This window comes from Coregonus lavaretus, assembly GCF_964263955.1.
Source record: "Coregonus lavaretus genome assembly, contig: HAP1_SCAFFOLD_5553, whole genome shotgun sequence".
In the NCBI taxonomy this organism is placed as follows: Eukaryota; Metazoa; Chordata; class Actinopteri; order Salmoniformes; family Salmonidae; genus Coregonus; species Coregonus lavaretus.
Window position 1 is genome coordinate 22,501 of NW_028156188.1, and position 12,500 is coordinate 35,000.

At 36.0% G+C, this 12,500-nt stretch overlaps 1 protein-coding gene across 1 annotated transcript in view; it reads left to right on the top strand.

Annotated features, from left to right (window-relative positions):
• slc29a4a (solute carrier family 29 member 4a) overlaps positions 1-11,752 on the top strand; it is a gene marked incomplete at its 3' end in the record, with an annotated part of 33,625 nt that extends 21,873 nt beyond the window's left edge. The window contains exons 6-8 of the mRNA XM_084200654.1: positions 4,301-4,429; positions 5,828-5,902; positions 11,475-11,752. Of these exons, the coding sequence (XP_084056780.1) occupies positions 4,301-4,429; positions 5,828-5,902; positions 11,475-11,752 (482 nt within the window). The remainder of the gene's footprint in view (positions 1-4,300; positions 4,430-5,827; positions 5,903-11,474) is intronic.
• Positions 11,753-12,500: the final 748 nt, after the last annotated feature.

The following is a 12,500-nucleotide window of genomic DNA, read 5'->3' on the forward strand; positions in this document are numbered from 1 at the left end:
ATTCTAAGTAAAGGGGTTAGAGTATATTAATATTCTAAGTAAAGGGGTTAGACTATATTCATATTCTAAGTAAAGGGGTTAGAGTATATTAATATTCTAAGTAAAGGGGTTAGAGTATATTAATATTCTAAGTAAAGGGGTTAGAGTATATTAATATTCTAAGTAAAGGGGTTAGAGTATATTAATATTCTAAGTAAAGGGGTTAGAGTATATTAATATTCTAAGTAAAGGGGTTAGAGTATATTAATATTCTAAGTAAAGGGGTTAGAGTATATTAATATTCTAAGTAAAGGGGTTAGAGTATATTAATATTCTAAGTAAAGGGGTTAGAGTATATTAATATTCTAAGTAAAGGGGTTAGAGTATATTAATATTCTAAGTAAAGGGGTTAGAGTATATTAATATTCTAAGTAAAGGGGTTAGAGTATATTAATATTCTAAGTAAAGGGGTTAGAGTATATTAATATTCTAAGTAAAGGGGTTAGAGTATATTAATATTCTAAGTAAAGGGGTTAGGGTTAGAGTATATTAATATTCTAAGTAAAGGGGTTAGAGTATATTAATATTCTAAGTAAAGGGGTTAGAGTATATTAATATTCTAAGTAAAGGGGTTAGAGTATATTAATATTCTAAGTAAAGGGTTATGGTTAGAGTATATTAATATTCTAAGTAAAGGGGTTAGAGTATATTAATATTCTAAGTAAAGGGGTTAGAGTATATTAATATTCTAAGTAAAGGGGTTAGAGTATATTAATATTCTAAGTAAAGGGGTTAGGGTATATTAATATTCTAAGTAAAGGGGTTAGAGTATATTAATATTCTAAGTAAAGGGGTTAGAGTATATTAATATTCTAAGTAAAGGGGTTAGAGTATATTAATATTCTAAGTAAAGGGGTTAGAGTATATTAATATTCTAAGTAAAGGGGTTAGGGTATATTAATATTCTAAGTAAAGGGGTTAGAGTATATTAATATTCTAAGTAAAGGGGTTAGGGTATATTAATATTCTAAGTAAAGGGGTTAGAGTATATTAATATTCTAAGTAAAGGGGTTAGAGTATATTAATATTCTAAGTAAAGGGGTTAGAGTATATTAATATTCTAAGTAAAGGGGTTAGGGTATATTAATATTCTAAGTAAAGGGGTTAGGGTTAGAGTATATTAATATTCTAAGTAAAGGGGTTAGAGTATATTAATATTCTAAGTAAAGGGGTTAGAGTATATTAATATTCTAAGTAAAGGGGTTAGGGTATATTAATATTCTAAGTAAAGGGGTTAGAGTATATTAATATTCTAAGTAAAGGGGTTAGGGTTAGAGTATATTAATATTCTAAGTAAAGGGGTTAGAGTATATTAATATTCTAAGTAAAGGGGTTAGGGTATATTAATATTCTAAGTAAAGGGGTTAGAGTATATTAATATTCTAAGTAAAGGGGTTAGGGTATATTAATATTCTAAGTAAAGGGGTTAGGGTATATTAATATTCTAAGTAAAGGGGTTAGAGTATATTAATATTCTAAGTAAAGGGGTTAGAGTATATTAATATTCTAAGTAAAGGGGTTAGAGTATATTAATATTCTAAGTAAAGGGGTTAGAGTATATTAATATTCTAAGTAAAGGGGTTAGGGTATATTAATATTCTAAGTAAAGGGGTTAGAGTATATTAATATTCTAAGTAAAGGGGTTAGAGTATATTAATATTCTAAGTAAAGGGGTTAGAGTATATTAATATTCTAAGTAAAGGGGTTAGAGTATATTAATATTCTAAGTAAAGGGGTTAGAGTATATTAATATTCTAAGTAAAGGGGTTAGACTATATTCATATTCTAAGTAAAGGGGTTAGAGTATATTAATATTCTAAGTAAAGGGGTTAGAGTATATTAATATTCTAAGTAAAGGGGTTAGAGTATATTAATATTCTAAGTAAAGGGGTTAGAGTATATTAATATTCTAAGTAAAGGGGTTAGGGTATATTAATATTCTAAGTAAAGGGGTTAGAGTATATTAATATTCTAAGTAAAGGGGTTAGGGTATATTAATATTCTAAGTAAAGGGGTTAGGGTATATTAATATTCTAAGTAAAGGGGTTAGAGTATATTAATATTCTAAGTAAAGGGGTTAGAGTATATTAATATTCTAAGTAAAGGGGTTAGGGTATATTAATATTCTAAGTAAAGGGGTTAGGGTATATTAATATTCTAAGTAAAGGGGTTAGGGTATATTAATATTCTAAGTAAAGGGGTTAGAGTATATTAATATTCTAAGTAAAGGGGTTAGAGTATATTAATATTCTAAGTAAAGGGGTTAGAGTATATTAATATTCTAAGTAAAGGGGTTAGGGTTAGAGTATATTAATATTCTAAGTAAAGGGGTTAGAGTATATTAATATTCTAAGTAAAGGGGTTAGAGTATATTAATATTCTAAGTAAAGGGGTTAGGGTTAGAGTATATTAATATTCTAAGTAAAGGGGTTAGAGTATATTAATATTCTAAGTAAAGGGGTTAGAGTATATTAATATTCTAAGTAAAGGGTTAGGGTTAGAGTATATTAATATTCTAAGTAAAGGGGTTAGAGTATATTAATATTCTAAGTAAAGGGGTTAGAGTATATTAATATTCTAAGTAAAGGGGTTAGAGTATATTAATATTCTAAGTAAAGGGGTTAGAGTATATTAATATTCTAAGTAAAGGGGTTAGAGTATATTAATATTCTAAGTAAAGGGGTTAGAGTATATTAATATTCTAAGTAAAGGGGTTAGAGTATATTAATATTCTAAGTAAAGGGGTTAGAGTATATTAATATTCTAAGTAAAGGGGTTAGAGTATATTAATATTCTAAGTAAAGGGGTTAGAGTATATTAATATTCTAAGTAAAGGGGTTAGAGTATATTAATATTATAAGTAAAGGGGTTAGGGTATATTAATATTCTAAGTAAAGGGGTTAGGGTATATTAATATTCTAAGTAAAGGGGTTAGAGTATATTAATATTCTAAGTAAAGGGGTTAGAGTATATTAATATTCTAAGTAAAGGGGTTAGGGTTAGGGTATATTAATATTCTAAGTAAAGGGGTTAGAGTATATTAATATTCTAAGTAAAGGGGTTAGAGTATATTAATATTCTAAGTAAAGGGGTTAGAGTATATTAATATTCTAAGTAAAGGGGTTAGGGTATATTATATATAGTTATTACCACAAAGTAAACCAACCCTCCCCCCCAGGTTACCAGTTATTAACACAAAGTAAACCAACTCCCTCCCCCCCAGGGTACCAGTTATTACTACAAAGTAAACCAACCCTCCTCCTCCTCCCCCACCAGGTTACCTGTTATTACCACAAAGTAAACCACCCCCCCCCCCCCACTAGGTTACCAGTTATTACCACAAAGTAAACCAACCCTCCTCCTACTCCCACTAGGTTATCAGTTATTATCACAAAGTAAACCAACTCCCCCCCCCCCCCCCCCCCCCCCCCCCCCCCCCCACCAGGTTACCTGTTATTACCACAAAGTAAACCAACCCTCCCCCAGGTTACCAGTTATTACCACAAAGTAAACCAACTCCCCCCCCACCAGGTTACCAGTTATTACCACAAAGTAAACCAACCATCCCCCCCAGGTTACCAGTTATTACCACAAAGTAAACCAACCAACCCTCCCCCCCCACCAGGTTACCAGTTATTACCACAAAGTAAACCAACTCCCCCCCACCAGGTTACCAGTTATTACCACAAAGTAAACCAACTCCCCCCCACCAGGTTACCAGTTATTACCACAAAGTAAACCAACCATCCCCCCCAGGTTACCAGTTATTACCACAAAGTAAACCAACCAACCCTCCCCCCCCCACCAGGTTACCAGTTATTACCACAAAGTAAACCAACCCTCCCCCCACCAGGTTACCAGTTATTACCACAAAGTAAACCAACCATCCCCCCCAGGTTACCAGTTATTACCACAAAGTAAACCAACCCTCCCCCCCACCAGGTTACCAGTTATTACCACAAAGTAAACCAACTCCCCCCCACCAGGTTACCAGTTATTACCACAAAGTAAACCAACTCCCCCCCCACCAGGTTACCAGTTATTACCACAAAGTAAACCAACCATCCCCCCCAGGTTACCAGTTATTACCACAAAGTAAACCAACCAACCCTCCCCCCCACCAGGTTACCAGTTATTACCACAAAGTAAACCAACCCTCCCCCCACCAGGTTACCAGTTATTACCACAAAGTAAACCAACCCTCCCCCCCACCAGGTTACCAGTTATTACCACAAAGTAAACCAACCCTCCCCCCCACCAGGTTACCTGTTTGCTCTGGGTCCGCTGCTGTTCGTCAGCGTGTTTGATGTGTGGTTGGAACGCTTCACCACCAGACAGGCTTACATCATCAACCTCTTGTCCGTTGGGGTGGTCGCCTTCGGATGCACAGGTACCACACGTCCTTCCCTGTCTGTTGCCTTCCTCTCTTTAGAAATAGTTTTATTTGGACGATGTACTTTACGATATAATAATAATAATAAGGTAGTCAGTACTAGTGGCTACCGATTTGATTTAACCATAGTTTAGTCAACTGAATGAATGTGACATCCTGGTTATTTAACCCCCTGCTCTCTGCTCTTATGTGTAAAAATGTCTCTTGCCTTTAGCTGCTTTCACACTGCACTTTAGCTAAGGGGGCTCTTAGCCTGGGGTTAAGGAGGCTCTTAGCCCGGGGTTAAGTGAGATTTTAGCCCTGGGGCTAAGGGAGATTTTAGCCCTGGGCTAAGGGAGATTTTAGCCCGGAGGTAAGCGAGATTTTAGCCCGGGGCTAAGGGAGATTTTAGCACTGGGGCGAAGGGAGATTTTAGCCTGGGGCTAAAGGCGATTTTAGCCTGGGGCTAAGCGAGTGTTCACACTTGCACATTCCAAAGTGGGCTAGTCCAGGGCTAGTCAGCCCTGCTCCGGAGCAGGGTTAGCACCGACTTTGAGCGGGAAACGCATATCATTTTCACTGTGCAATCACAAAAGCTGCATTTTCACTTTATTTGCACATGCCTGTGATGCGTTCTGCATGCTATTTTAAGTACATTTATACTATTTCAATCTTCCATCTGAGGACAAAAAACCAAAATACTTTCATCAGTGCAAAAAACATTGGTTGCTATGGCTAACAAAAATGGTTGCTATGCAGGCTGGCTAAGTCTTCTAACTTAGTTAGCCAACAGAAGCTACCAACTCTACAGCTGGAAGGGAAGCAAACGCTCCATCTTAATATGTTTTCACAGCTTCTCTATTGACATTTTTAATTTTGATATAGCAATCCATGATAACAATATTGTTGCATGATTTTGCCTGGATCAGAAAAGTTTACGTCTCCTCGTTGCACAACATTCTCTGTACAATGGGGGAGGTGCGCATTTCAAAAGTGAAACACTGTTTCCCGAGGGTCTGACAGGCAGACGGCGAGGTTTAACACAAACCATCGCTGTTGGAAATCAAATGCTAGACTAGAAGCATAAAATGGCTTATTGCTTTATATATCGTTGGTCGTGTGGCAGAAATAGAATGTCGGTCGCATGTGTGTTTGCCGGCCCGGGGGGCTTTGGAATACCAGTGTGAATCCTTGGCCCCCCCGGGGGTTAACGCTTAGCCCCGGGGGTTAACGCTTAGCCCCGGGGGTTAACGCTTAGCCCCGGGGGTTAACGCTTAGCCCCAGGGTTAACACATGCTTGTGTGAACACAGGATAAGCTATCCCAGAGTCAGTCTTAGCCTAGGGCTAAGATAGCCCAGGGCTACGAACAATGCAGTGTGAAAAAGGCCTTTTTGTGCTTGCGTTTCCTTCCTCAGTGCAGCAGTCCAGTTTCTATGGTTACATGGGGATGCTGCCCAAGAGATACACACAGGGGGTGATGACTGGAGAAAGTAAGAGCTGTCATCTTCATTTATATTACTGTATATTATATACATCTTCATTATATTACTGTATATTATATACACCTTCATTATACTACTGTATATTATACATCTTCATTATACTACTGTATATTATATACATCTTCATTATATTACTGTATATTATATACATCTTCATTATATTACTGTATATTATATACACCTTCATTATATTACTGTATATTATATACATCTTCATTATACTACTGTATATTATATACACCTTCATTATATTACTGTATATTATATACATCTTCATTATATTACTGTATATTATATACATCTTCATTATACTACTGTATATTATATATATCTTCATTATATTACTGTATATTATATACATCTTCATTATATTACTGTATATTCTATACATCTTCATTATATTACTGTATATTATATACATCTTCATTATATTACTGTATATTATATACATCTTCATTATACTACTGTATATTATATACATCTTCATTATATTACTGTATATTATATACATCTTCATTATATTACTGTATATTATATACACCTTCATTATATTACTGTATATTATATACATCTTCATTATATTACTGTATATTATATACATCTTCATTATACTACTGTATATTATATACACCTTCATTATATTACTGTATATTATATACATCTTCATTATATTACTGTATATTCTATACATCTTCATTATATTACTGTATATTATATACATCTTCATTATATTACTGTATATTATATACATCTTCATTATACTACTGTATATTATATACATCTTCATTATATTACTGTATATTATATACATCTTCATTATATTACTGTATATTATATACACCTTCATTATATTACTGTATATTATATACATCTTCATTATATTACTGTATATTATATACATCTTCATTATACTACTGTATATTATATACACCTTCATTATATTACTGTATATTATATACATCTTCATTATATTACTGTATATTCTATACATCTTCATTATATTACTGTATATTATATACATCTTCATTATATTACTGTATATTATATACATCTTCATTATACTACTGTATATTATATACATCTTCATTATATTACTGTATATTATATACATCTTCATTATATTACTGTATATTATATACACCTTCATTATATTACTGTATATTATATACATCTTCATTATATTACTGTATATTATATACATCTTCATTATACTACTGTATATTATATACACCTTCATTATATTACTGTATATTATATACATCTTCATTATATTACTGTATATTATATACATCTTCATTATACTACTGTATATTATATACACCTTCATTATATTACTGTATATTATATACATCTTCATTATATTACTGTATATTATATACATCTTCATTATATTACTGTATATTATATACATTTTCATTATATTACTGTATATTATATACACCTTCATTATATTACTGTATATTATATACATCTTCATTATATTACTGTATATTATATACATCTTCATTATACTACTGTATATTATATACACCTTCATTATATTACTGTATATTATATACATCTTCATTATATTACTGTATATTATATACATCTTCATTATATTACTGTATATTATATACATTTTCATTATATTACTGTATATTATATACATCTTCATTATATTACTGTATATTATATACATCTTCATTATATTACTGTATATTATATACATTTTCATTATACTACTGTATATTATATACACCTTCATTATATTACTGTATATTATATACATCTTCATTATATTACTGTATATTATATACATCTTCATTATATTACTGTATATTATATACATCTTCATTATATTACTGTATATTATATACACCTTCATTATATTACTGTATATTCTATACATCTTCATTATATTACTGTATATTCTATACATCTTCATTATATTACTGTATATTATATACATCTTCATTATATTACTGTATATTATATACATCTTCATTATATTACTGTATATTATATACATCTTCATTATATTACTGTATATTATATACATCATTATATTACTGTATATTATATACATCTTCATTATACTACTGTATACAGTGGGGGAAAAAAGTATTTAGTCAGCCACCAATTGTGCAAGTTCTCCCACTTAAAAAGATGAGAGAGGCCTGTAATTTTCATCATAGGTACACGTCAAATATGACAGACAAATTGAGATTTTTTTTCTCCAGAAAATCACATTGTAGGATTTTTAATGAATTTATTTGCAAATTATGGTGGAAAATAAGTATTTGGTCACCTACAAACAAGCAAGATTTCTGGCTCTCACAGACCTGTAACTTCTTCTTTAAGAGGCTCTTCTGTCCTCCACTCGTTACCTGTATTAATGGCACCTGTTTGAACTTGTTATCAGTATAAAAGACACCTGTCCACAACCTCAAACAGTCACACTCCAAACTCCACTGTGGCCAAGACCAAAGAGCTGTCAAAGGACACCAGAAACAAAATTGTAGACCTGCACCAGGCTGGGAAGACTGAATCTGCAATAGGTAAGCAGCTTGGTTTGAAGAAATCAACTGTGGGAGCAATTATTAGGAAATGGAAGACATACAAGACCACTGATAATCTCCCTCGATCTGGGGCTCCACACAAGATCTCATCCCGTGGGGTCAAAATGATCACAAGAACGGTGAGCAAAAATCCCAGAACCACACGGGGGGACCTAGTGAATGACCTGCAGAGAGCTGGGACCAAAGTAACAAAGCCTACCATCAGTAACACACTACGCCGCCAGGGACTCAAATCCTGCAGTGCCAGACGTGTCCCCCTGCTTAAGCCAGTACATGTCCAGGCCCGTCTGAAGTTTGCTAGAGTGCATTTGGATGATCCAGAAGAGGATTGGGAGAATGTCATATGGTCAGATGAAACCAAAATAGAACTTTTTGGTAAAAACTCAACTCGTCGTGTTTGGAGGACAAAGAATGCTGAGTTGCATCCAAAGAACACCATACCTACTGTGAAGCATGGGGGTGGAAACATCATGCTTCCGGGCTGTTTTTCTGCAAAGGGACCAGGACGACTGATCCGTGTAAAGGAAAAAATGAATGGGGCCATGTATCGTGAGATTTTGAGTGAAAACCTCCTTCCATCAGCAAGGGCATTGAAGATGAAACGTGGCTGGGTCTTTCAGCATGACAATGATCCCAAACACACCGCCCGGGCAACGAAGGAGTGGCTTCGTAAGAAGCATTTCAAGGTCCTGGAGTGGCCTAGCCAGTCTCCAGATCTCAACCCCATAGAAAATCTTTGGAGGGAGTTGAAAGTCTGTGTTGCCCAGCGACAGCCCCAAAACATCACTGCTCTAGAGGAGATCTGCATGGAGGAATGGGCCAAAATATCAGCAACAGTGTGTGAAAACCTTGTGAAGACTTACAGAAAACGTTTGACCTGTGTCATTGCCAACAAAGGGTATATAACAAAGTATTGAGAAACTTTTGTTATTGACCAAATACTTATTTTCCACCATAATTTGCAAATAAAATCATAAAAAATCCTACAATGTGATTTTCTGGATTTTTCTTTCTAATTTTGTCTGTCATAGTTGACGTGTACCTATGATGAAAATTACAGGCCTCTCTCATCTTTTTAAGTGGGAGAACTTGTTCATTATATTACTGTATATTATATACATCTTCATTATATTACTGTATATTATATACATCTTCATTATATTACTGTATATTATATACATCTTCATTATATTACTGTATATTATATACATCTTCATTATATTACTGTATATTATATACATCGTCATTATACTACTGTATATTCTTGTGTAGGATGTGACAGAGTAAAACAATTGTACACTCGAGGTTGTGCTAAACGACTTTTGTACCGTAGATCAGCACAGCCGCGCTAAAAAAGTCGTTTAGCACAACCTCGAGTGTACGATTCCTTTACTCTTGTCACATCCTACGCAAGAATATACAGTAACATAATGAACAACGGGGTCACCAACTTAATATTAAAACAACGAGTGACCATATATTTTCATTTAAAACTTTTAGTTTAAAAAAAAATGTATTCATACTATTTCATCCTTCCACGAGGATATAGTCCTCACAAAACACCCCTAGGGTTGGGCGTTGTTGACATTCAAACCGACTGGTTAATCATTTAGAATGGGTGTTCACTGCTAGGGCTACTGCTGGCAGTGAAAGGTCTGGTTGTGGTGCTGAATTTAGAACATCAATTCATCTTGCTCATCAAGCAGAAATACACTATAGGCTAGCTACACTTGTAGCCTACTGCCGGACCATTTTGACAGTAATACACTATAGGCTAGCTACACTTGTAGCCTACTGCCGGACCATTTGACAGTAATACACTATAGTCTAGCTACACTTGTAGCCTACTGCCGGACCATTTTGACAGTAATACACTATAGGCTAGCTACACTGGTAGCCTACTGCCGGACCATTTTGACAGTAATACACTATAGGCTAGCTACACTGGTAGCCTACTGCCGGACCATTTTGACAGTAATACACTATAGTCTAGCTACACTGGTAGCCTACTGCCGGACCATTTTGACAGTAATACACTATAGGCTAGCTACACTTGTAGCCTACTGCCGGACCATTTTGACAGTAATACACTATAGGCTAGCTACACTTGTAGCCTACTGCCGGACCATTTTGACAGTAATACACTATAGGCTAGCTACACTTGTAGCCTACTGCCGGACCATTTTGACAGTAATACACTATAGTCTAGCTACACTTGTAGCCTACTGCCGGCCCATTTTGACAGTAATACACTATAGGCTAGCTACACTTGTAGCCTACTGCCGGACCATTTTGACAGTAATACACTATAGGCTAGCTACACTTGTAGCCTACTGCCGGACCATTTTGACAGTAATACACTATAGGCTAGCTACACTTGTAGCCTACTGCCGGACCATTTTGACAGTAATACACTATAGGCTAGCTACACTTGTAGCCTACTGCCGGACCATTTTGACAGTAATACACTATAGGCTAGCTACACTTGTAGCCTACTGCCGGACCATTTTGACAGTAATACACTATAGGCTAGCTACACTTGTAGCCTACTGCCGGACCATTTTGACAGTAATACACTATAGGCTAGCTACACTTGTAGCCTACTGCCGGACCATTTTGACAGTAATACACTATAGTCTAGCTACACTTGTAGCCTACTGCCGGACCATTTTGACAGTAATACACTATAGGCTAGCTACACTTGTAGCCTACTGCCGGACCATTTGACAGTAATACACTATAGGCTAGCTACACTTGTAGCCTACTGCCGGACCATTTTGACAGTAATACACTATAGGCTAGCTACACTTGTAGCCTACTGCCGGACCATTTTGACAGTAATACACTATAGGCTAGCTACACTTGTAGCCTACTGCCGGATCATTTTGACAGAAATACTCTATATGCTTCTCATCCAATCACAATGCTTGTCTTATCTCTGAGTCGTATCTTCACTAACCCTCTCTCTCCTCTCTCTCTCCTCTCCTCCCTCTCTCCAGGTACAGCAGGTGTGATCATCTCTCTGAGTCGTATCTTCACTAAGCTCCTGATCAGTAACGAGAGGATAAACACACTCATCTTCTTCCTGGTGTCCATCACCATGGAGATGCTCTGCTTCCTTCTCCACCTCATTGTCCGTCGCTCACGATTCGTCCGCTACTACACAGGCCCCACCCACCGGGGTCACGGCCAGGGGAAAGGTCATGACATCGGGTCGGAGGTCAGCGGGACGGGATACAGGGTTCACCACGACGTCACTACAGAGGAAGTAAGATTTGTAAGTCAGTCTAGACCTGGGGGGGAGAGTGGTTCTATGGGATAATCAGGGAGTGTGGTTCTATGGGATAATCAGGGAGAGTGGTTCTATGGGATAATCAGGGAGTGTGGTTCTATGGGATAATCAGGGAGAGTGGTTCTATGGGATAATCAGGGAGAGTTGTGGGATAATCAGGGAGTGTGGTTCTATGGGATAATCAGGGAGTGTGGTTCTATGGGATAATCAGGGAGAGTGGTTCTATGGGATAATCAGGGAGAGCGGTTCTATGGGATAATCAGGGAGTGTGGTTCTATGGGATAATCAGGGAGAGTGGTTCTATGGGATAATCAGGGAGAGTGGTTCTATGGGATAATCAGGGAGAGTGGTTCTATGGGATAATCAGGGAGAGTGGTTCTATAGGATAATCAGGGAGAGTTGTGGGATAATCAGGGAGAGTGGTTCTATGGGATAATCAGGGAGTGTGGTTCTATGGGATAATCAGGGAGAGTGGTTCTATGGGATAATCAGGGAGTGTGGTTCTATGGGATAATCAGGGAGAGTGGTTCTATAGGATGATCAGGGAGAGTGGTTCTATGGGATAATCAGGGAGAGTGGTTCTATGGGATAATCTGGGAGTGTGGTTCTATGGGATAATCAGGGAGAGTGGTTCTATGGGATAATCAGGGAGAGTGGTTCTATGGGATAATCAGGGAGTGTGGTTCTATGGGATAATCAGGGAGAGTGGTTCTATGGGATAATCAGGGAGAGT